The sequence below is a fragment of the Pan paniscus genome, chromosome 13, assembly GCF_029289425.2.
Source record: "Pan paniscus chromosome 13, NHGRI_mPanPan1-v2.0_pri, whole genome shotgun sequence".
Lineage (NCBI taxonomy): Eukaryota > Metazoa > Chordata > Mammalia > Primates > Hominidae > Pan > Pan paniscus.
This window is the reverse complement of record NC_073262.2, coordinates 50957465-50983802: the sequence shown is the minus strand read 5'-3', so window position 1 is coordinate 50983802 and position 26338 is coordinate 50957465. Positions and strand designations below refer to the sequence as shown.

At 37.2% G+C, this 26338-nt stretch overlaps 1 protein-coding gene across 2 annotated transcripts in view; it reads left to right on the top strand.

Moving 5' to 3' along the window:
• CNTNAP5 (contactin associated protein family member 5) overlaps window positions 1–26338 on the top strand; it is an 876843-nt gene that overhangs the window by 678458 nt on the left and 172047 nt on the right. For both annotated transcript variants that reach the window (XM_055108578.2, XM_008953637.5), the window contains exon 14: window positions 23987–24143. In XM_055108578.2, coding sequence (XP_054964553.1) covers window positions 23987–24143 — 157 coding nt within the window. The remainder of the gene's footprint in view (window positions 1–23986; window positions 24144–26338) is intronic.

The following is a 26338-nucleotide window of genomic DNA, read 5'->3' as shown; positions in this document are numbered from 1 at the left end:
GAGACACATTCTGAGGTCTTCAGGGTTAGACAGCAACATAAGAATTTGGGAAGAACACAATTCAGTTCATAACATTCTGCTCTTTGGACCCCTCAAATTGCTACACTTCTTACATGCAAAATACAATCACTCCATCCCAACAGCTCAAAAGTCTTAACCCATTTCAGCACCAACTCTAAGGCCCAAATCTCATTAAAATATCATTTAAACTAAGTGTGAGATCCAAGGTATGATTCATCCTGCTGCAGAATTTTTCTCCAGCTGTAAACCTGGGGGAGCAGACAATCTATCTGCTTCCAAAATATAATGGCAGACAATCACCAGATAGACATTCTCCTGCCAAAAAGGAGAAATTGAGAAGAAGATGGTGTCATAGGTCCCAAGCAAGACCAAATCCTAGTATGGCAAATTTGATTAGATTTTAAGGCTCCAGACTAATTCTTTTTGGCTTCATGCTCATCCTCCAGGCCTGCTGGTAGGTATGGTGGCCTTATATTCAAGGCCCACTGAAGTGGCAGCAGTACCTCCTGAGTTCCTGGGTGGTAGCCCCATCCATAGGAGTTGGGTAATGGCAGCTGGGCTGCTGAGATTAAGGGGGTAGCCTCAACCTCAGAAAATGAATTGGAGGCAGCCTTGACCCCTGAGCCTGTGTCCTCCAGGACAGTGGCAGCAGTGACAGCCCTTGCAATCTTTGAGTCACCTTTGAGTCCTTCTTCCCTTTCCTTGAATGAAAACATGTGCTTGCAGCTAGATAGCTCTATTTTCCCATCCTGCCGCATCCCAGAAGTCTGACAGTCTTCCTTCCTATTGTCTTCTCTCTGTCACCTTCAGTCAAGGATGGCAGTGTGTCTCCCATTTCTCTCTATTCATAGCTTCCTGGGAGGTGGCTGATTAGATCCAGGAGCCACATCTATAATCTCTTTACCAAATAATTTTCCAGCCATACTTACTGTGTTCTCTCCAGAACCCACTTTCTACTTTTTGGCAATATGGACAGGCTGATACTTTTACAAATCATGAAGTTCTTGTTTCTTTTTGCTTGACAGTTGCTTTAATGTATCTCTTCCAATGACATTTTTCTATAAACAGTCAAAAAATCTAGACCATAGCTTTGACACTTTGTGTAGAATTTTCTTTGCTAAATATTCAAGTTCATCACATACAATATGCACTTTCCACAAAACACTAGAATACAATTCAGCCTCTTTTTTTTACTTTTATAACAAAGACCATGTTCCTTCAATTTCCAGTAACATGCTCCTCATCTCTGTCTGAGACCTCAAAAATCGCATTTAACATTCATCGTATTCCTACGAAAAGTCTCTTCAAGACAGTGTAAGATCTTTCTAACATGTATTTCAAAACTCGTCTAGCCTTTGCATATTACCCAATTCCAAAGCTGCTCCACATTTTTAGGTATTTGTTACAGCTGCACCACACTTCCCTGTATCAAATCTGGTTTCCTTTGCTAGGACTGCCTTAACAAAATACCATAGACTGAGTAACTTGATCAGCAGTTTATTCTCTCACAGTTCTTAAAGTTAGAGGTCCAGGATCAAGGTGTCAGCAGGGTTGGTTTTACTCTGAGGCTTCTATTTTGACTTGCAGATGGCCACCTTCTTGATATGTCCCCACAGAGTGCTTCTTCTGTGTGTTCCCATGCCCAGTTCATCTTCCATTCTTACAAGGACACGAGCCAAATTGGATTTGAACCCGGCCAAACAGCGTCATTTTAGCTTAATCACCTCTTTTAAGATCTTATCTTTAGGCCGGGTGCAGTGTCTCATGCCTGTAATCCCAGCACTTTGGGAGGCTGAGGTGGGTGGATCACAAGGGCAGGAGATTGAGGCCATCCTGGCAAAACATGGTGAAATCCCGTCTCTATTAAAAATATAAAAATTAGCTGAGTGTGATGGCACATGCCTGTAATCCCAGCTACTCGGGAGACTGAGCCATGAGAATCCCTTGAACCTGGGAGGTGGAGGTTGCAGTGAGCTGAGATTGCGCCACTGCCCTCCAGCCTGGTGGCAGAGGGAGACTCCATCTCAAATAATAATAATAATAATAATAATAATAATAATAATAATACAGATCTTATCTCTAATTCAGAGGCATTCTGAGGTGCTGCATGTTGGCACTTCAACTTTTTTTTGTTGTTTTGTTGTTTTGTTTAACCATGTGGTTGATTATAAAGAATACTGCAAAGGATACAGATTAAGAGATGTGTAGGGTGAAGTACAGGTGAAGGACCATGGAGGTTCCACACCCTCACCAGGGGCATCACCCTCCAGGAACCTCCACGTATTCAGGTGTCTGGAAACTGGCACTTCAACATAATTGTGGTGGCAAGGCGCACAAGTCAGCCCATAGAAGATACCAAGTTAAAGATAAATATACATGTGATCAATTAATTCACCAATATTTTCTGATAGCCTATGCTCAAATCACCATAATAGTAATGTGTGTGGAGATCTAAAAGTCTGAAGACACAGTTGAGTCCAGCTTTCTCCCTCTCTCCCTGGCCCTGCTTGAATACATTGGATGGACAGCTGCATCCTTATCTCTTCTGTAAAGCATTTGACCATAATTCCAAGCAGCATCCCACATCACAGGCCCTTAATGTGCTCTCTATCAAGAACTCACCCAAAGCCCAGCTCAAAAAAGTAGTATTAGTGGGAGAGAGGGTCATGGGAAGACAATGCTACTCATCTGTTCTGAATTTTAGTCTTTAGATTAAGCCAGCAATTCGAAGGCAACTCCTTTACTGTGGTACATTAATCCCTCAGCTTCAATCCCTCAGCTTTTTTCAAGGGAAATTCCCTTAGCTTTTTTTTTTTTTTTTTTAAAGGAGATTCCACTATATGAATTTCTCTAAGAAATTCTTCCCCATGAAATTCAACGTACTGACTTTTTGGAGGGTAGTCTATTGAGGACATTTTCCGGCAAACTGCTCTGTGTTCTTCTGTACAGGGTCTCACATACACACAAATTTATTTTCCAACTCAATGTTTAAAAAATCATTTACTTCTCACTGATTTGTAAAATCTATTTCTGTGTGTAAGAAATGTGTGATGATGATTTTTTTTCTTTTATTGCCAAAATTGAATTAAAAATATTTCCATAATTTTATTTTTTGTTTTTACTAGGACAGTCTTCATCTATACTTTATAACAGATGCAGGGATTGTTATTTTTTCCAGCTTTATTGAAGAATAATTGACAAAAATTGTATATATATGGTATACATGATGTTTTGATACAGTTATACATTATGAGATGATTACCACAATGAAGTTAATTAACATATCCATGACCTCACATAGTTTCCCTCCCTTTACTCCCCTTCCCCTTCCCCTTCCTCTTCCCCTTCCCCTTCCTCCTTCCCCCTTCCTTTCCTCTCCTCTCCTCTCCTTTCCTCTTCTCTCCTCTTGTTTCCTTCCTCTCTCTCTCACTCTTTCTTTTTTTGTGTGTGGTGAGAACACTTAAGATTTACTCTTTTGGCACATTTAAAGTATGCAGTACAGTAGTATCAACTATAGTTATCATGCCACATATTAGGTCTCCAGACCTTATTCTGCATAACTGAAACTTTGTACTCTTCGAACGACATGTCTCTACTTTCCCTACTCCCCAGCCCCCGGAAACTACCATTCTACTCTCTGCTTCTGTGAATTCAAATTTTTAGGTTCCTCATGTAAGTGAGATCATAAGGTATTTGTCTTTCTGTGTTTGGCTTTTTTCACTAGCATAATGTCCTCCAGATTCATTCATGTCATTGGAAATGGCAAGAATTACTTTTTAAAAGCTGAGTAACATTTCATTATGTATTGTGTATGTGTGTGGGTGCATGGTATATATGCGTGTGTGTATATATATATGATATATGATATATATGTATGTGTATATATATGATAGTTCCATTTAAATTATTTTGTGGAACCTCCGTACTGTTTTCTGTAATGACAATACCAATTTACATTCCCACCAAGAGTGTACAAGTGTTCCATTTTCTCCATGTCTTCACCAATGCTTGTTATATTTTCCCTTTTAATTACAGCCATTCAAACAGGTCTGAGGTGATAGCTCATGTAGTTATGGTTTGCATTTTTCTGAGGATTAGTGATATGGTTTGGCTCTGTGTCCCCACCCAAATTGCATCTCAAGTTGTAATCCACATGTGTCAATAGAAGGACCTGGTAAGAGGTGATTGGATCATGGAGGGAGTTTCCCGTATGCTGTTGTCAAGATAGTGAGTTAGTTCTCACAATATCTAATGGTTTAAAAGTGTTTGACAGTTCCCCCCTTTTGTTTTCTCTCCCCTGTCACCATGTAAGATGTGCCTTGCTTCCCATTTGCTTTCCCCTAAGATTGTTAGTTTCCTAAGTTCTCCACAGCCATGAGGAACTGTGAGTCAATTAAATCTTTCTTTATAAATTACCCAGTCTCAAGTAGTTTTCTTATAGCAGTGTGAAAACAGACTAATACAATTAGTGATTTTGAATAGCTTTTCATATACTCGTTAGCCATTTGTATGTCTTCTTCAAAAAAAAGTCTATTCATTTCTTTTAAAATATTATTTATTTATTTATTGCTATTGAGTTGTTTCAGTTTCTTATGGATTTTGATGATTAACCCCTTATCAGATGTATAGTTTGCAAACATTTCCTCCCCTGCATTCCGTAGGATATTTTTTCACTCTCGATTGTTGATTTTTTTTAATTTAAGCATATTTTTAGTTTGATACAGTCCCTCTGGTTTATTTTTACTTTTATTGTCTGTGCTTTTGGGGTCATGCTAAAAAAAATGTTGTTCAGACTAACATCATGAAGATTTTATCCAGTGTTTTCTTCTGTTATTTTTATAGGTACAGGTCTTTTGTTTAAATTTTTAATCAATTTTTAGTTGATTTTTACATATTGCATGAGATAAGGGTCCAGTTTTATTTTTCTGCATGTGGATACACAGTTTTCTCAAACATCTTTATTGAAAAGACTGACCTTTCACCATGTTTTGTCCTTTGTACTCTTGCCAAAGGTAGTTGACTCTAAGTGCCTGGATTCATTTTGAGGTTATTTATTCTGTCCTGTTGGCCTATATGTCTGCTTTTATGATAGTACCATATTATTATGACTACGGTAGCTTTATATTTGAAATAAGGAAGTGTGATGTCTCCAGTTTTATTCTTGTTGAGGATTGATTTGACTATTCAGGGTCTTTTGTGGTTCCTTATAAATTGTAGAATCATTTTTTTTCCTTTTTTGTGTGAAAAATACCATTAAAATTATGATAATGATTGCATTGAACTTTGGGTAGTATGGTCATTTTAGCAATATTAACTCATTGAATCCATGAAATGGCCTATTTCTCCATTTATTTGTGTCTTTCACCATTTCGTTTATCAATGTTTTATAGTATTCAGTGTACAGGTCTTATGCTTCCATGGTTACATTTATTCCTAAGTAAATTCATTCATTTTTGTTGCTATTGTAATGAGATTGTCTTATTTATTTTTCAGACAATTCATTGTTCGTATATAGAAGCACTACTAAATTGTAAATGTTGATTTCATTTTCTGCAACTTTACCAAATTCATCTATTCTAACAGTTTTTGGCATCATTTTTAGGGTTTTCTATGTATAAGATTATGTCATCTGCAGAGACAATTTTACTTATTTTTTCCATTTTGGATGTTTTTATTTCTTTCTTTATTTTATATAATTGCTCTGGCCAGGACTTTAAGTACTATGTTGAATAGAAGTGGTCAGAATGGGCATCCTTTCCTTGTTCCTAATCTTAGAGAAAAACTTTCAACTTTAAAGGTTGAGTATGACGTTAGCTGTAGGTTAGTCATATATGACCTTTATTGTATTGAGGTACATTACTTGTACCTAATTTGTGGAGAGTCTTTATCATGAAGCAATGTTGAATTTTGCAAATATTTTTTCTGCATATATTTAGATGATAAAAAGGTTTTCATTCTTATTCTGCTAATGTGGTGTATCACATTTATTGATTTGTATATGTTGAACAATCCTTTTATCTCACTTGATCGTGGTGTGTGATTCTCTTGATGTGCTTTTGAATTTCATTTACTAGTATTCTATCGAGGATTCTTTTACATCTGTGTTCATCAGCGATGTTGGCTGCAATTTTCTTTGCCCTTGTCTGGCTTTGATATTAGGGCAATGCTGGCCTTTTAAAATGATTTAAGAAATGCTCCTTGCTCTTCAATTTACGGAAGTAAGAGTTTGAGAAGGATTGACACTAGTTCTTTAAATATTGCTTAGAATTCACCAGTGAAGCCACATGATGCTAGGCTTTTCTTTATTGGGTGGTTTTTGATTACTGATGCAATATTCATACTCATTATTGATCTGTTCAGATTTATTGATCATGTTCTCATTGAAAACCCCCTGAAATCAAAGAAATGAACAGACACAAGTAATGTTGTTCTTTATTTCAATGAATGTAAAATATCTTTAAATATTTTAATACATATGCATTATTTTAATGTAATACATATACATTATTTTCAAAAAAGCCTGAAGTAATAGTTATTCATAGCTGATTTGATCAAAAATGCTTCATGGGAGAGGTAATATTTGTAATAAATATGGAATGAGGCATGGAAAAATTGGCTTAAAACCTTTAATAAAATTCTGAGGATTTTTTGCCTTTTTCTGAATGACACTATTCTAAAATCTGGCAACTCCACAAATAAGATTTGAATGAGTCTTCATAATCCAATTTGTAAACTAAACTCAATTCTAATTTATAATCAAATATATAAGCTAGACTATTTTCTATTATCTGACGTGAATTTCCAAATGTGAATTTCCAAATATGCTTAAAGTCTTATAAAGGCCCTCTCACTTTGTTGGCTGGTATGCAGAGAGAGACAGTATTTTAGGCTCTCAGGATGTAATCAACAAGGGCCTTTCATGGAATTATAATCCAAGAACTACTGGACCTTACCAGGCCTTTTAGTATCCCACCTGAGAAGTCATGTAATGTCACATCAATCCTGATCTACTGGCTGCAAGAGTCAGCCCACTCAGATTCAAGAGGAGACACAAACCTTATCTCCCAATGAGAGGAATATCAGAGAATTTCAGGACCTCCTTTGAAATGATTCCATGTATATGCATTTCTTAGTTGAGAACTCTAATCTTCAAATATTTTTATTAATGTAATACAATGAAATACTTGTAATAATGTCTAATTTTTGCAAAAAAGTAGTTATTGTTCATAAGAAAATATTAATAGAATAATAATGAATTTGTTATTATTGTTTTCTTTGTTAGGCATCATCCTTTATCCTTGCCATATGTTCAATAAACAATTCTGGCAATTTTTCTGACTAGGTAAAAAAAGAGCATTAATTTCAGATGCAATGAATTATAAGAAGTTTAATTATATGTGTAAATACAGTCAAACCCTAATTTTGTTTTACATTTTTGATATCTCTGAAATTGAAATGAATCTTAGAATCAATGGGGTAAGATTGTTGAACTGGCAGCAGTTTTCCTTCTTAGCAATACAAAAATAATGGTACGACCAATTATCAATGATGACCTATTTTATCATCTTTGATGAAATATGATAGTTGTTACTCAAAGTTCTGGAGTAACCAGATACTCAAGATAAAATAACCACACCCTCTATTTTGAGATATTTTCTCTATAACCAGAAATGAGTCCTAAATCTTAGATACTGCTTGAATTACACTATCCAAAAAACCTGTTCACATTCATTTTTTTATAATGTGCTTATTTTTCTAATTTGATTCTAGACTTCTAAGAGAGCAGCCAACAATGCATTAACTATTTCTGTCAGCTGAAAGGCCCTTTAATTGACTTGTTCGTATTGACTGAGATCCTAGAAGGCAGCCTCTGTTAATGGTGTATCCTGATGAGAGACAAGGAATAGGTTTGCTAGCATCAGACTTGAGTGCTAATGTAGTATATCATGTTATTTCCAATCACTTAGCTTTTTCTCGTGATAGCAACAAAATGACTTCTTGAAAAATGAAGACTTGCACCATGTTATCTGAAAAAATGCATAGCTGTCTTTGACCAATATAGCTACAAGTTTTTCAACAAAAATCCTGTCTTAAATCTTAGGTAAAAAATGTGTATTTAGGGAAACTGTATTGCAGTTATTATTAAGAGTGTTTGTATCACTACACCTTTTAATGAGAATGGTGTTTCGTGTAGTATACAGGTGTGCGCGTGTGTGTGTGGACAAGTGCACAGATATATATATATATATATATCTGCAAACAGATATGTATTTATTCATTCAATTATTATTTGAAGAATTACTGAACTTCTAAAATATGCTGGCATGTAATGACTACCAATCATCCCTGCCCTTAAGTAGATTACAGTCAAACTCTCATAAATTCAATTCTTCTTCTCTACCTTTTATGATGTGGAAACATAGCAACTAGTATGTTGTAAGTCTTGTGTAAACACTAGCCAATGTTTTCAGTATTTTTATTTAGAAAATAACTTTATTTTGATTTCATCTGTTTTTTGTTTTGATTTTATCTAGTTTTATAAAACACAAAGTATATTTTTAAATGGTACATTTTTGCCCAGAAACCAAAATTGCCAATTTCATATATTTTATGATTGTAGAATATCTTTCAGAATAATTAAATGACCTTTGTGGGGTATTATGGAATAGAAAATCCTCAAAGGCAAGAAATCCATAGCCTTATTTTATTTTTTGTTATATACCCTGTAAATAATCATAAACAGGAGAGTGGTTAATATTCTTCAGATATGGGGTTGTGAAATAGGAGATACAGGCATGAAATCCTATTTTTATTACTATCGTTATGCTGATGATCCTCTGGCCACTTCTTTCTAGTCTGTGTAATTGCAAAGTTCTTCATATTTTATTCATTAGAAGAGCTGCTCTGTGCCCATTCTTCTTATGTTGCTGCCTCGTGCCGTTTCCAGCACTTCCTAATGGGTGTGATCGCTGGGCTCCATCAACTTTCTGTCTATGCCTTGCTCAGACCTCTAATGAATATTAGACTTGCAGCCATCAGTCATGTTTCAAGTGCAGACATAAATGAATAGAGAATTTTTGTTTGTTCATTAGCATTGTGAAAAGCAAACTCATTTTGTCTCCTTCCTGTTCTCTTTGATGTATTTGCCCACCTACTATAATGAATTTGAAGGGAAACTTGATGCATGTAGGTATTTATTTAAAAGGTTCTTGCTGGCTCTTTTCTCACCTTTTTTCACTTCTTTTTTTTTTCTTTTACCATAAGCAGATAATGCTTATTAACCATCAACAATAAAATACTGTAGATAGGATTGTGATAAATTCTTGTTGAATCGATTGTGCTAAGGCGTTTAAAAAGGTTGCCTTTCAGGAGGGGATCAAAGGAAGGAATATGGGGAGAGCAGAGGGAACAAGAGAGGTAAAAATAATTTGGGGGAGGGGGAGGAGAAAGGGAGCAAGAAAGAAAGAAAGGAAGGAGGGAGAGAGAGACAAATGAAGAGACAGAGAGAAAAAGGAGAACCAGGAAAGAAAGAAAAAAGAAATAAGAAAGAGCAAAGGGCAATCTTGGGTAAGAAAAATCATATAGGTGTTTATGTGTAAGAATGTGTGTATGGGTGTGCGTGTATTTGTGTGTGTATGTGTATATGAGTGTGTGTTTCTGGGTGTATGAGTGTGAGTGTGTTTATGAGTGTATGTGTGAGTGTGCATGTATGAGGGTGTATATGAGTGTAAGTGTGTGTATGAGTGTGAGTGTATGTGTGTGTGTGTACATGTGTGTTGAAAGGAATGCAGTACTTAATTGGGTAAGACAATTCAAGAGTTTATTATATAAACACAGCATACCCTCCTTCCATTTAGGTCTCTTTGTTCATCATTTGGGTGAAAATTTATTCTTTTACTCTGAGCAAGTTTAGTTTTTCATCTTAGTATATTTTACTTAGACAAAGAAATTTTTAAAAATGTATTACAATGCAAAATAGCAGCTTGTCAGGGATCAGTGTTATAGCTTTTTTGAGTGCACTGCTGGAAATCTGATTCTTTTTTGTTTTATAATGAGTGAGCTCAAGATAAAATGTTGATAAAGACTAGATAATTTTGAAGAGAAAATACATAATTGAGTCTCAGTTGCTCAACTTATTTTATTCCATACTTCTTGTTTCTTTTCAGCAACTAGGTTCTCTTAGAAAATTTTAATGCATCAATAAAATTCTGTCATATTCCTATGGTATGAATATTTTTATTCCTCCAAAATTCATACATTGAAACCCAATCACCAGTGTGATGGCATAAGAAGGTGGAGCCTTTGGTAAGGGATCAGACCATGAGGATAAAGTTCTCATGCATAGGATTAATGCCCTTAGAAAACAGGCCCAAGGGAGACCCTAAGCCCTTCTACCTCGCAAGGACACATCAACAAGGCAGTTTCCCTGATCCAGAAAGTGAGCTCCCGGTAGACATGGGAATTGCCTTCATTTTGGACTTCCCAGCATCCAGAATTGTAAGACATCAATTTCTGTTGTTTATAAGCTATCCAGTTTATGGAATTTTGTTATAGCCGGCCAAATAGACCAAAATGCATACCAAATTTATTTTTCATAAGAAAAATGCACTGAATTTAACATTTTCAACTAAAGAGTACTTATTTCAAACTTTAATTTATAGTAAATGTGTATTAATTAGTTGATGAAGCTATAGAAAATACCGAGTTCCTTACATAAGAGTTCTCACCCTTTGTGACATGTTTTCAAACACAAAAATTCCGTAAAATATGCCATCACCATGAGGGATTTCCACTTTGATTAAAAGACTCAGAATATAAACAACAGTGGATTAGTTGTTGTCTTGATAAATGAAACAGTGACTTGGAGGTGGGTCTATTTACATGAGTAATTGCAATGGCATTTTGATTAGCAATGCAACATTTACTCCCTGTTCACTTTATTTAACACAAAATTATTGATTTATTGAACACCTTATTTAAGAAAAGATTAGGAGCTTTTGGGGGAAATGTTAATACCTCCACGTGTATATTATAAACACACACACACACACACACATAGCACAGTAGGTAATAAATATTCTTCAAACTTTGTAAAGAAGTATCTGGAAAATGGAATATTATACGTATAATTAGTCTTGATATTGTATAAAGAAATTGCAATTTGTTAAGGAATTTAAGAGAAATAGCCCGATATAAGATAGTATGCAGTCAGTCAATAATTTTCATTTTTTTTCAAAGTGCTATACAATTGAGAAGAGGAAATGCTTTCAAATAAAATTGTTAGAGAAGACTTTTTATGGGAAAAAGCATTTAAAAAGGGCTTTGAAAAAGAAGGGAAGTAGAATTTACATATGTCAAAATGTGGAAGGGTGGAAGTCAACTATTCCTGCAGGAAAGAATTATGTTAGCAGAAATTCAAACTAAACGAACAAGATTTTTTTTTTTAATAAAAAAGAGTAACAACCCAATTTGATTGAGGAAGAACATCTGTCTAGGAAAGTAGACCAATATGAAAAGTAGCTTGGGGGCCAGGGAGTAGAGGTTTTGAAGAGCAGATTGCTAGTTTTTTGTTTCTTTAAATTCATTTGCAAATGAGATACTATTGAATGTTTTGCTGGCAGAAAGCATTGTAATCGAATAGTTAGTTTAAGAAAACTAGTTGAGCGCATGTGTGCAGAGTAGATTGCAGTGATGTGCAGGCAGGACACAGTGAGCCCACACTGCAGATTTGGAAAGAAATCTGCAAAGAAAGCTTCGATGGGGGAGAGTGTTAATACGACATGCACAGACTTTGCTGTCTTGATGGTTAAGAGACTAGTGTTTGTTGAATAGAGTATTAAACTTCTCAACCTAAGGCTGCAAAAAATGGGAAAACATGTGTGAAGCCTGCGTAGGAAGAAGGACACACCACATAGAAATGTGCTACTCGTTTGAGGTACTCATGGAGCAGCTGTCCATCAAACAGCTCAGAAAAAAATGCAGAGCTGGAGAACCAAGACTTTTTAGGCATTTGTGTATAAGCAATAGATAAAATATCTATGACAAAGGACAGAGAAAAACACCCCACATCTCCAAAGGCCTGGTCCGCTGAAGGGTGGTGGGATGGGAGGAAGGCTGGTAAACCCCGCTACATGGAGACACTAACGAACACACAGAGAGAGAGAGAGAATGAAGAGAGGAAAAATGTTATCATCTTCCCATGGAAATAAATGAAAAGTGAGCATGAGAGAGCGTTTGACACAGGAATTGGGACCTAGTGATTTTGTGTGTGTGTGTGAAGCAGGGTAAACAAAAATCACAAGAAATCTAACTGAACCTCACTGACATTTTCAAATGATGGAACACAGTTCGCTGCAGAAATGAAGCAAAAGGGAATGGGAATGGGGGCTAGCGAAGAAAGAGTAACTGTGGGAGATGTTCTTTTGGGACTCTTGTAGCAAATTTGTGAGAAAAGTAGCACCATCACATGCACACTAGATTTATATTTGACTAAGACAAAAGCAAAGCAACTGCCTGTTTTTAATTCTAATAAGAATTAGTTAAACCAGAAATTTGGTGACCTTCTCTCATTTCCAAGTTAACCTTTATTTTTTCTCTGTATTTTATTTGTCTCCACTTATCATCCTACCTTTCTTTAGATGGATCTGCTGTAACCTAACACATGCGATTTGGTAAGAGTAAAACCTAAAACTAAGTAGCTCATTAGTGTTTAGCAATCCGTGGTGTCATCGAACAAGAATTCCTCATAAAAGAGAGGGGATAGAGGCCTGACAATTTTAAATAAAGTTCAAACCTTGTAATTAGTGATTCTAAAATTTAGGTGTGTAAACTTGAGTAAAGTTTTAGTGTCACTTGATACATGTGAAGTAAATGAAGAATCTTGGGCTGTACTCTCCAAGTGTCTGGGAAGTTTTCAAAAACCCATATCCTGGGTAAAATGCATTAATGCATGGCTGTGTGATATCCATTTTAATGTTGTTGACAATTTTGGGCAGAGAATTCTGGCTTTCCCCTCTCTATATATGTACCCCCTTTCCTCCACAATAATTAATTTTTAGTTGAGTCAATGACTGCCCAACCAAAAAACAAATAAACAAACAAACAAAACATGTCCTTAAGACATCCCAGATCATTCTGATTCAAGTGGCCAGAGGCTATACTTTGAGAGATGCTGATATAAGACTTCTAAGGAAAAATTTCAACTGATTCCCAGTTACATGATTAGCCTATCACTCCTAGGTAGCTACTGAGAAAAAATATAGAGGTTCAGGCCAATTAGACTTCATAGAAACAATGATACTTATTAGAACAATTATTTCTACAAGACTTTTTTTTTTCTTTTCTGTTAATTTGTTTTTTAGATAAATCAATAGATAGACTAATACAGTTGGAAAGACAATATATTTGGGAATATCCCCAAGAGGGTTGAGGATACATACTCAATAATGATCTGTAGTTTTACCAATGTAATGATTATTTGATTTATACTATTTTAATATTGATTCAAGAACAAGTGTTGTGAAAATATATAGTACTCTTTTATTCCCTTCTCTAATAGGACCAGGGTTCACATAATATGTAAAAATATTATTGGGATTTGGAGCCATAAGATCTAAATTCAAGATCCTTTTTATTTTCTGTGTGATTTTGGGGAATTTGCTAATCCATTGTTAGCTACCATTTTTTATCTGTAAGATGAGAATGAGCATCTTCACAGCTTTGTTGAGAGGGTTGAATGAGTTATGTGATGTGAACCTTGTTTCAAATGTTAGTGTTATGGATATCCAACTTTCCTCACTGGTTTGTAAACTGAAATGGCAGGTGTATTCATAAAATAAATGACTTTATGCTGGGCATGGTGGCTCACGCCTGTAATCACAGCACTTTGGGAGGCCGAGGCGGGCAGATCACCTGAGGTCAGGAGTTTGATACCACCCTGGCCAACATGGTGAAACTCTGTCTCTACAAAAATACAAAAATTAGCTGGGCATGATGGCGGGTGCCTGTAATCCCAGCTATTCGAGAGACTGAGGTGGGAGAATCACTAGAACCAGGGAGGTGGAGGTTGCAGTGAGCAGAGATCACGCCATTGCACTCCAGACTGTGCAACAGAGAAAGACTCTGCCTAAACAAAAGGAAACAAAACAAAACAAAACAAAACAAAAAATGACTTTAGATTTTTCCCCTGACACTGTACTCTCCACTAAATAGCCATTTTTCTTCCTTTTGCTTTCCACATATTGCTTAATATTGTACGTCAAATTTATTTCATTCTAAATTGAATTAAAAATAATGTTTAACATTTTCTTTCCCTTATCCTTTCATTGTGAAGAACTTGATGGCAGGATTCATAAGTGTTTTGTCTTTTATACTAACCAGGTTCAATCAGACAAGAGTCTTGACCATTGCAGATGTTTTATATCGGTTTGTTTAATCCACGAATGAACTGATATGTGAAAACCTTACTGTATGGTGGTCTCATTCTATGCCACACTTATAGTAAGCATTTATTCAAAGGCTTAATAGATGTCTCTTTTTGGATATGTGACTAAAATGGAAAAAAAGCACTTGATTTCTTCAATGATAACCTAAAATGGCAAAGATGAATGCACCTATATAGAAGCTAAAGGCATCATAATCATATATATTTCTGCAAAACACATTTTTTAATGTCATCTATAGAAAATCTTTCTGGGTTGTTTCTTTTTTTTTGGCATTTGGTCATTTGTTCATTCAGCAAATATGTAGTTAGTTCTTAGTGCAAGCAAGGCACCATTCTCTATGTTGGATATACAGTCATGAACAAGCCATAAAATGCCCTTTTCCTAATTCCAATGGGGAATACATTATACAAACAAAGAAAAATAAACAAAAATAATGATTTCAGGTTGTAGTCAGTACTCTTAAGAACAATAGGCTGGGAGCAGTGGCTCACACCTGTAATCCCAGCACTTTGGGAGGCCGAGGCAGGTAGATCATGAGGTCAGGAGTTTGAGACCAGCCTGACCAACATAGAGAAACCCTATCTCTTCTAAAAATACAAAAATTAGCCGGACATGATTGTATGCTCTTGTAATCCCAACTACTCAGGAGGCTGAGGCAGGAGAATTGCTTGAACCTGGGAGGCGGAGGTTGCAGTGAGCTGAGATCACAACAATGCACTCCAGCCTGGGCGACAGAGCGAGACTCCATCTCAAAAAAAAAAAAAAAAAAATGGGAACGATAGAGTGATGTTGGAGTGCTTTGGATAGGGTTAACTGGAAATAATTAACTGGTTAATTTCAGGGCCCAGTGATAAGACATCAGCCTCTATGAAGACCCATGGGAGGACGGGTTCAGGCAGAGAGCAGCAAGCATCAAAGAGCATGTGCGAGGGCTGGCAAGGAGGCCAGTACAGCTGGAGGGCAGGGCACAGGCTGGATTGTGGAATAAGACGTAAGGCTGAGAAATCTGCAGGACCACATGCACAGGGTTTCATGGGCCATGGCGAGAAGGTGGGATTTGTTTCTTGTTGCAATAGGGAACTATTGGGAAATTTCAATCAGAGGTAAATCATGTGATCCATACTTTAAAAGTCCCTTTTGGATGCTACAAAAATAACTTTTGGAGGATGGAACAAAAATGGAGGCAAGCATTTTACTTTTGAGTCTATTGTAATTACCCACAAAAGAGATCATTGTGGCTGTGGCTAGGGTCTGTCATCGACTAGCTGAGTTACTAGCAGGTAATTTTACCTCTATCTATGCCTTTGTTTTCTCATCTGCAAAGGGGAAATAAAGGTATTTACCTCATAGTGTTGTTGTGGAGACTAAATAAGCTAGAACATTAAAAAAAAGCATGAATCTGCCTGGAATATTTTAAATGCTCAATTAATTCTGGATGTTTTTATTAGTATCATGAGTCTAAATATACACAATGGATTTAGTAGCCAGATTTATTGCAATTCTTAGCTTCTAGATTGTGTGTACATATCAGATATTTTACTTTTCCAACTCTGCTTTTCATTCATTATTTTTTTTACTGTGTGAATCGGTATAAGTTAAACTATGCTGAGGTCATGAACATGGCCCACACTAAATCTCTGAGGCTTAACACAATAGAGGTTTCTTTATTACATCACAGCTTGATGAAGAGTTGAGAGTCCTCCCTCTTTCTTTTCACTCTGCATTTGAAAACTAATGCTTTTGTCGTATCAGGGAAATTGTGTAGTAAACTGAAGATCTTACTCCAATGCTGAGTTGTTCCTTTATTGTTATCAGTTCCTACAGATTTATAACAGTGTCTCAAAATGTTCATTTTTATCTGTAAGTCTCGTGTTATTTCATGATGTTTCCAGCACATTGGAAAGTATCAAGGTCTGCCGGGCAAGGTGGCTGACACCTGTAATCTCAGCACTTTGGGAGGTTGAGGCAGGCAGATCAACTGAGGTCAGGAGTTCAAAACCAGGCTGGCCAACATGGTGAAACCCCGTCTCTACTAAAAATAAAAAATTAGCCGGGTGTGGCGGCACACGCCTGTAGTCCCAGCTACTCGAGAGGCTGTGGCAGGAGAATCGCTTGAACCTGGCAGGCAGAGGTTGCAGTGAGCCGAGATTGTGCCACTGTACTCTAGCCTGGGAGACAGAGTGAGATTCCATCAAAAAAAAAAAAAAAAAAAGAAAGAAAGAAAAAAGAAAGTATCAAGGTCTGGGAGTCTTTGTGAAGGTGGATGTTCAGGACAGGAGCTATGCAGGGTCTCAGATATCTGGAGCCTGCAGCCCACATTTTGCTCATTCATCGTGTTACTCTGTCATTTAACCTTACTGGGATCCTTCAGTGAGGCACTTAGCAAAAAATTGTACAATAAACAAAAGTATTTTTATATTCTCCTACAAAAACTCACACAATGCCCAAAGAATCATTTAAGTTAATCACGTTGTCCATCTGTTTGTCTAACCATGAAGGATCCCCATAGTACATTCTAGAGAGCTTTGTCTAGTCCAGCTTGAAATGATCCCATCAAAATGACTTTTATCATTTGTTTTGAGAGGCAGTACCATTAATCTTTTCTGTTTCCCCCTCTCTCTTTTTGGCTCACTTCAATTCAACAGGCAGGGAGAAGAGAACATTGAACAACATTATAAAAATGTTAATTCCTAATGTCACAGACTAGCCCTTAATCACACTATTAGACATATGTTCTGAATTAACGATCCTGACCAGCAAGCAGGAAGATGAAGATTGACTTTGATGAGTGCCTGCCATTATTTTCAAAGATGGATGAAGTTGTTTTTCTTTCTGACTAAATGTTTTCTCAGAAACGATATTCTATTTAGAAAGAGCATATAAAACACTTTCTTTTGTTGGCAGAGTCTTCTTTTCTAAATCAGCATTTTGATGGTGTGTGTTTTGTTCATATAGTGAGACATGTGCTGCAATCACTGGTAATCTCCTGGCCTTATAACTTTGGTGGCCTCTTTCTCTAGATTTATTTTTTAAGCCCCCAGTGCTTAACTACAAGCAATGAAATAAAGCATGTTTAGTATGTACAGAAATCTCATTATCCCAAACAGTCATTTCCTAAAGACGACCGCAGTGAAAATCAGATCTCCTTTTCTTTCTGATCTTTACCTGCACAAATTCTTTCTCCACGGCACACTTTGTTGAAGTCCCCCTCAACACCAAGTCTCTGAGCCTCTGCTCAAATGCCATCATTTGCATAAAACTGTTCCCACGACCCCCGGTGAGAAGTCATAGTTTCTTACTCTGGGCTTTTCTAGAATTTTATTAACTGCTCTCTTTGGCACTGATCTCACTCTGACTTTCATTACTCTTAGCTGTGTGCGGGGCCTCCTTCCTGTAAGTGTTATGAGCTCTTTTAGGGTAGCAAAAGTTCATTAAAGTTTATATCACTCACATATTACACCATGACCTTTCACAGAATACAGTTAAACCATTGAATATAATATATGCAATTCACATCATTACATTTAATTATATAATTTTATGAATTATATATTTATATATAAATTAGTAATTTTATACAATATGAATATAATATTTAATTTACATATAATTATATATGTGTGTATACACATGCACATACACACAAAACTTTCAACTTTGCATCATTCTATGGGCAGAGGCTGTGAGAAAACTGTACAAGATCTGGTTTCATTAGGTTACAGTTAAGTGACCAGTTGTGAGAATAGTTTCTTCAAAGTTCTATGAAGAGTTTTTAACTGAATGCATGGGTAAGTGGCATCGAGACTTAAAAAGATGAGGCAGGACCATTACTATCATGGAAAACTGCTATCTGCATTGCAGTGACAGCCAAGCACCGTGTTTGAAGGGGACAAAGGCATGGAAGTCAGGTTACACTGTCGATCATTGGGGCTGGGTTGGGACAGACTCCAGGTGAACCCAGATTGGGTTTATATAAATCACATGTGGGAAGGAAGAAGGGCAGATGGGAAAGACACTAGCGGTTTCTAACCATATTGCAAACACCTTGAAATTAGAGCCATCATTGATCTTTCTATGTACTTCTTTATAACCCCTACAGAATTTATTTTCACGTGATTTATACCTAATTTGTATTTTATCAGTTATTATTGCAAAAATGCTATATAACCAGTTGCCAAAGCTCAGTGACATACAACATGCAGTCCTTATTCTCACACTTTATTTTTTATTTCTTTTTGTGGCTCAATTGAGATAATTCTTTTCCAAGTTTATGATGCATTATCCTGTTTAGGATAATTAGAAAAATAGAAACCTGCAGCTGGCAATCTAAATTGGAGGTAAAACACACCTAGAAATTTCTGCAGTGGAGAAACAGTGAAGATATTTGGACTTTACATCTACACTGATTAAGAGGGGAAGAGGCTCACTGTGTTGAAATGACTGGGGGAAGTTCACTGGCAAGGAGTTTTATAGGCAGACCTAAGACAACATACCCTTATGCAGTCTGCTCTGCCAAATGGGTTAAATAGTAGTTTTGCAAACTTTTTTTCTTTTAATTTGTTTGTCAAATACTCTACTTTAAAATTGGGGAAGAATTTAGGTCCATTAAAACACTTTGAGTAAAAACTCAGAAAGACACTGAACATTTGAAAAGAAGGCAGCTACAGGGCTTAAACTGTGCCTCTCAGTTTGCATGTTGTCTGCAACAAAGCAAAACACACTCATGGTTATCCCCTTGAAACTTTGGGTAGGGAGATCCTGAGAAGGTTCCAGCACTCAATGCTGACATTGCCTTGTGCTATAGTGTTATTATTGTGTGGCAGTGTGTAAGATCACCTTCTGTGATCACTTACTGTGTACACTCTAAAACAAATACTTTCTTAGGAGGATTTATAGATATACATATATATTAAACATATTATACACACACAGACAAACATACACACACACACATATATATATGTAATTTGAGTTTTCCCATACCTTGTTTATATGCATGAGGTCATATGACAATAATATTTGCATAGAAGTAATGTAAACTTATGCAATTCCTCAGTCGTATTTTTTTTATACCCTGCTTACAGAGGACCTTGACAACTCCCTAAGAGCTTTGTGGCTGCTACTGGGAATTCCTGGAGGAGTCTCCCATCAGGTCCCAGTCCTCTTGTTTTCTTAATCTTGGCTGTTTTGTGGAAGTCCTTGCGTTGCATGGCTGCTGAGGCTGTGTATGAAAACTCTGGTTTCCTAGCCAAGGAGCTGGCCTCACAAATCCCCAGAGCCCCAGGCCCCGGAAGCACAGTGCATAACGCAGACCTCTACCGCGGAGAGATATCTATGTCACATGCAGGCAGCTGGGGGATAGACAGAGTTTTTCCCCATTTGCTTTTTGTCAAAGTGAAGTGTCTTCCTGGTTTTCACAGCAAAATTGTGGAACCTCTTTAAGCCCTGCTCACCAGATTTCATAGAGTTCTTTGTTTATCAGAAGCATCAAAACAGGTTTATATTTGGTTTAATAACCCCATTTGGTGGAAGAAATAGAGATTTCAGAGATTTAAAATATTGATCCATTAAGAGATACTAAGTTTCTGCTTAGCTTTTGAATAACTCTTCTGTATTAGGGGAAAATGTGTTGTGAGTCCCGCCTCCACAGCAAAGAAGTCAGAATTTAAATCCCGAATCTCCTTTCTAGCTGGGACCCAAGTATGCAACTTGTGCTTTACCCATCAGCCCCTCCTGTGAGATGCTGTGATGGGAAGATAGCCCCAGGAAGCAGGCTGTATGTGAACCTTCTTTTTTGCAGACACAGGGTCTGCAGAAACTCATCTTTGGGGAGACAGGGGTTGCAGCTCAAGATACTTGCAGGGAGGTCATGGTGGTGCAGACAGCATGTCGACTGAATCCGTCTCTAGACGTTCAGCATTCGGGGGCAGCCAGCTGGGCAGGGTTTTATATTTATGATTCTGTGGTAGTACAGCATCTTCATAATAATACATTTTGGCTTGGAACAGGCAGAGTGAATTCTTAGCTTCTATTCAAGAACCTGATCAATTAAGTTCTATTTTATCTGTTTTATGCTACCCATTTTTTTTCCTGTTAAACCTTCCTATTGGAACATTTGCAACATTTTGCAAAGTGCAGTTTAAAAACCTAGCCATAGATTCTAAAAAAATGCCCTGATTTGTTCTTTATGTTGTTCTTTTACTTTGTCTGCAATGAGCTTTTCCAGATGGCCACAGGTGACTTATCCGTGGCCTATGAGTTTTGTTCAGGATGTATTTTCAACAAAGTTTTTCCTGATTGGTATGGTTTAAAATTGCAACACCCCTTCTTCACAGCACACTTGCTGTCCTTAGCCTGTTTTATATTTTCCATATATGATAGGGTTTGGCTGTGTCCCCACCCAAATCTCATCCTGAATTGTAGCTCCCATGATTCCCATGTGTTGTGGGAGGGACCAGGTGGGAGATAATTGAATCATGGGTGCAATTTGCCCCATTCTGTTCTCGTGGTAGTGAATAAGTCTTACAAGATCTGATGATTTTATAAGGGGTTTACCCTTTCACTTGGCACTCAGTTCTCTCTTATCCATGTAAGACATGTCTTTTGCCTTCCACTGTGACGGTGAGGCCTCTCCAGTCAGATGGAATTGTGAGTCCATTAATCCCCTTTTTCTTTATAAATTACCCAGTCTTAGGTGTGTTTTTATCAGCAGCATGAAAATGGACTAATACAACATACCTCTTATCCCTTTCTAAATACTAAATTATATAAGTATTTTTATTGTCATTTCCTATTAATTACCATGTAACGAGCAGGAGGGCATGTTTTGTTTGTTTCTTTATTTTGGTATGTTTTCTTACGTGATTTATTCCAAGTGCCTAGAAACTTGTCTGAAATAGTATGAATCCTTAGTAAATATTTGTTGAATGAATTCATAGTTTGTAAATAAAATATTTGTAATCATGCTTTGTTCCTTCACTTTTGAAAGAACCTCCTGTCAGGAAAGAAAAAGTTCAATTTCTGCAATGGCCAAAATTTACAGCCTAGGTTGTGTTTTTTCTTCCTGACTACATGGTTAGCATCAAGACTTGAGGCGAGTCAAACCCCTGTTTGATCCTCAGTATCTTCATTTGCTATAATCTCTCCAGTACTGCACAGAGACCAAGACACAAAGATGGGACATCTAAAGGGAAAATTTAGCAATAATCCTCCGGTTTTCATATATAGATACATAATTTTTTGTTCTCTCTCTTTTTCTTCTTGTTTGTTGAGAGTCATTTGGTTAAAACATGTTTCAACTTTTAAACTTCTCAACCTTTAAGCCAGACATTAGGAGGGAGGCACTAAGAGGCCAAAGTGGTGCAAGATGTTGATGGATTCAAAACGGAATTAAGAGTTGGGCTGCTAATGGAACTTCTAGGGAGTAAAAACACCAAATAAGAATTGGTAAATCTACTAGAAGCAACACATCCACCAGAAGTTGCACACAAACTGGCTGTTCAGAGCTTGTACCATTAGTAACAATGCAATTAATGTGCTTATAGCCTTTCAGGTAGTTCATAAACAAAGTATCTCTTGCTCATTGGATTTGACTGTGTAGTCTGGATTCTAGAGTCTGAGAGTAGAGGCCTGGGCTGTTGAAAGGAGGGAGAGTTTGAGAGATTTCTTTCCATTCTTGGGCCCAAGGACAACACTGACAAATGTATTCAAATACAAAATGCTTCACCCTCATGCTGGCTGGACTCATGCTGTGATGACCCACCTAAGCTTACTCCATTCCTGAATGTGCTCCATGCTCCAAATAAGCCTGCCAGTCCTCTAGGCCAGGTATGCTTGGCTCACCCGAGCAGGGATTTAGGAAGAAAGCAATTCATATGTAGTATTTTACAGTGATTTACAGTTATTTGAAACTAAAGAAAATGAATTCATATTGTTTATAACTATTCTTTAAAAGAACACACTGGTTGACAGACATCTCCAATTGAAACTCTAGCTTTAAAGATGACATAGGAATTGAACTTACTTTAGGCAGAGTGTGGAGTGCTATGTTGGGATGACTGTAGTCCTCCAGGCCCTCTGCTTCATGAATCAGCACCCCTAAAATGCTGCTGCTTTTCAAAGTACCTTCTGTATGTTTTTCTCATGACCTTCAGATTAATGAAAGCTTTAGGTTGCCTGGTCTCTTCCTACTTACCTCAGTGGCTTTCATGGGGATGATAGCCTGGAGGCAAGTAAGAGAAAGTTGTTGCTCTTTGTATATAGAGATTAATTGTGATTTTTATGTTTGTACATAAGAATATGCATGTAAACTAGAATCTTGATTAGGCAAAATTTCAACCTTGTAACATCCTCAGACAATTGCTATTATTCACTGTAAAATTGCAAATGATATAAAGTGGCCCTTAATAAATATTTCTTTCATTTTTTAAATAAGCACATGTTAAGCACCTGTTGTATATCAATCACAAATAAGACAATTACCAAAGGGAGCCCAGGCCTCACATCCTTCAGCCTAATGATGTATAACACTTTCATCTGCCTGTCTTGTTTTGGATGCAGTATCACTTTAAGAATGATAATTCTAAGCTACTGAAATATTCTCAATCATAAAAAATCCAACAGATTTCACTAAACTACATTTTGTAAAGAAAAAAATTGAGAAGGACAAGACTCAAAAATGGTTTCCAGTTAGCTATAAAGACTGGAAATCACAGGTTGCATACCACCTTTATGTGGGTTAAATATAACCTTCACAAGGGTTTGTTTGGTCCACATATTATCAGCTTTAACAGTGCTTTTATTTTTTTTTTCCCCAAATCTTTGAGCTTAGAACTAATGACGTCTTTTTAAAAAACAAAATCAGAGGATATGGCAACTGCAGGGCTACTATTATCCTGAGAGAAATCAATGGGAGGCCGTCAGAACCAGCCCTCTTACACAGCCAACCTCTTCTTCACCTGAGTCTTTAACTTCCTCATTGTCTACCCAGAACTGAGGACAGAGGTCAGGCTAATCTTGGCCCTAGTGCTCTCATTTTCTCTTTGGTAGTTTTAAAAGAAAGTTATTATTTTTTAAAATTCATATATTAAAATATTTTGGTCTAAATTCTGACCTAACTTACTCAATCGTGCCTGATCTGGTAAGAATTCAAGTTTACGACACTGCCTCTCAGCATTGCCATTCATCAATATTTGACTATACAAACATTTTGATGAAAATGTCGTTTATATGTGTACATATATGGGCACATATAGATGTAGAAATACAAATTTAAATATATAGAAAGAGTGAGAAAGAGAGACAGAGACGGAAAAAGAACAAAAAAATGAGATAACGAAACAAAGAAATGAAGAAAGCAAGCAAAGGGAAGGGGGGATGTGAGGGAGGGAAGAAGACAGGAAGGGAAGGAGATTATCTATATACATCTATTCTTCAAGATATTTTCAGCTCAGTTTCTGTGCCATCCCCTGTGTTACTTCAGGCTTGCCCTACCCTGACTGGTGGAATATCTTGTCTTCCAGATGGAACACCATTTACCTGGTGGATTGGGCGGTCCAATGAAAGGCACCCTTACTGGGGAGGTTCCCCTCCTGGGGTCCAGCAGTGTGAGTGTGGCCTAGACGAGAGCTGCCTGGACATTCAGCACTTTTGCAATTGCGACGCTGACAAGGATGAATGGTAATGAGAATCTCCATCTTTCTGCAATTATAGAGAAAGCACATTAATTGATGCATAAAATTCCCCAAGACAGAAGCACATGGATGAGAAATTCAATACAAACTGGAGCTCCCCCCATGGTGACTTTTGTTTTTTAACCTTAAAAATGGTAAATTCTAGTGTTTTCAGTATGATAACTTATGTTTGGTACATATAAGCATGTGGTCATACCATCAGCTTCTTCTTCTTTTTTTTTTTTTTTTTTTTGAGACAGAGTCTCACTCTGTCACCAGGCTGGAGTGCAGTGTCGCGATCTTGGCTCACTGCAACCTCCGCCTGCCAGGTTCAAGCAATTTTCCTGCCTCAGCCTCCTGAGTAGCTGGTAGCAAAAGCACGTGCCACCACTCCTAGCTCTTTTTTTTTTTTTTTTTTCTGTATTTTTAGTTGAGACAAGAGTTTCACCATGTTGGCCAGGATGGTCTTGATATCTTGACCTCGTGATCCACCTGCCTTGGCTTCCCAAAGTGCTGGGATTACAGGCATGAGCCACCACACTTGGCCCCCATCAGCTTCTTATATTCAGAACTTCCCATTTCAAACAAGGAATGGCATGCAATATTGAGCTTTGCGATTGAGTCAGGGTATTTATGATATGTAGACTATATGTTTTGGGGGGAGAGAGTGAGAGAGATAGGGATGTGGGGTTATATAGGCTTTCTTCATGCTCCCATTGATGTTTCAGTCACCAGCCTTCCCTTTTGCTACCAATAAACACATAGCAAAGGAAATGTATATTTATTAAGCATCTATTAAATTTCATATAATTATCTTACTTTTGCTTCTTAATGTTGAGTAGTATCTATTGCAGAGATGTTAAATAATTTTCCCAGTGTCAAATATGTCTGTCAAGTGATAGATACAGAATCAGAAATCAGCCATTTCTGCCACCAGAGTTTCTTAGTCTCCTACACCAACTTACTTCTGTAAAATCAATTTAGTTTGAAGCTTCCATGCCCATTACATTTACTCTTCTTTTATCCTCCAGGTGAACTGCTAGTTTTTTACTGTATTGATTATGAAAATATGTACAGATCATTTCCAAATATACTTTTGTTTTGACTGAATTTAAAGCATTCTTTGGTTTTGGCTTAGCAATTTTGCTTACTTCATCAAATGCTACTTAATTTTAATTAAAAACTCTTATGTTAAGCTAGTCTCAATCCCCAAATTTCCCTTTAGTGTTTTTACTCACTCCTCAAACTGTTAACAGCAAGGACTATTTCACATAAAATATAAAGTTAAGTCAAAATCTCAGTTCAGCAAGGAAAGGACCAGGCGTCTGTCTTCATTGGGTCCTAGGAGATGTGTATTATCACTTCAGAACACCCTAGGGCTGCTTGGGCACCAGGGCAGGTTACCCGAGTGCCTTCTCCTAAACTCAAGCTGGCCGAAATTATAGGGTAATGAATTTTGCCTCTTCATGTGGGTAAAATCAGATATAGTTAACCACAGGTAGAATGGGCTTCTGCATTCTGTGAGCCCCCACTTTATCCTGCAGCAAATTCTATCTCATTATTGCGGATGCCTACAAACCAACTATGATTTGTATCCTGGGTGGAGGCCATGTCTCTTTAAACATTATACCTCTCAAGACCTACAGAAGACATTCAGTGGTAATTAGTTGAACAGATTAATTTAGACAATCTTTAAAGAAGAGAATTATCACAAGATGGCACCTATGAGCTTGGGAGATGTGTTGAAGTGTTAGATGGTTCGGTTAGATGGTTAGATGGTTACGGATAGTGCTGCCGTAAAACATATTCAAACGTCTGCTCCCAATCGCTTGGATTCACTCATTCCTTTGATTTATAAGTTTACTCTCACAGTGCATATTAGACACTATGTGTATAGTCAAAGAAACAGATATAGGAGCTAGAATAAGTAGAAGTGCTTCCCTCTAGTTACTCTTGACTCTGACCCCTCCCCTCCCTCCTCCTTCCCTCTCTCCCTCCTTCCCTCTCTTCCTTCCTTCCTTCTTTCCTTCCTTCCTTCCTTCCTTCTTTCCTTCCTTCCTTTCTCTCTCTCTCTCTCTCTTTCTTTCTTTCTTAGACAGAGTCTTGCTCTGTCGCCCAGGCTGGGGTGCAATGATGCAATCTCTGCTCACTGCAACCTCTACTTCCCGGGTTCAAGCGATTCTCCTGCCTCAGGCTCCTTAG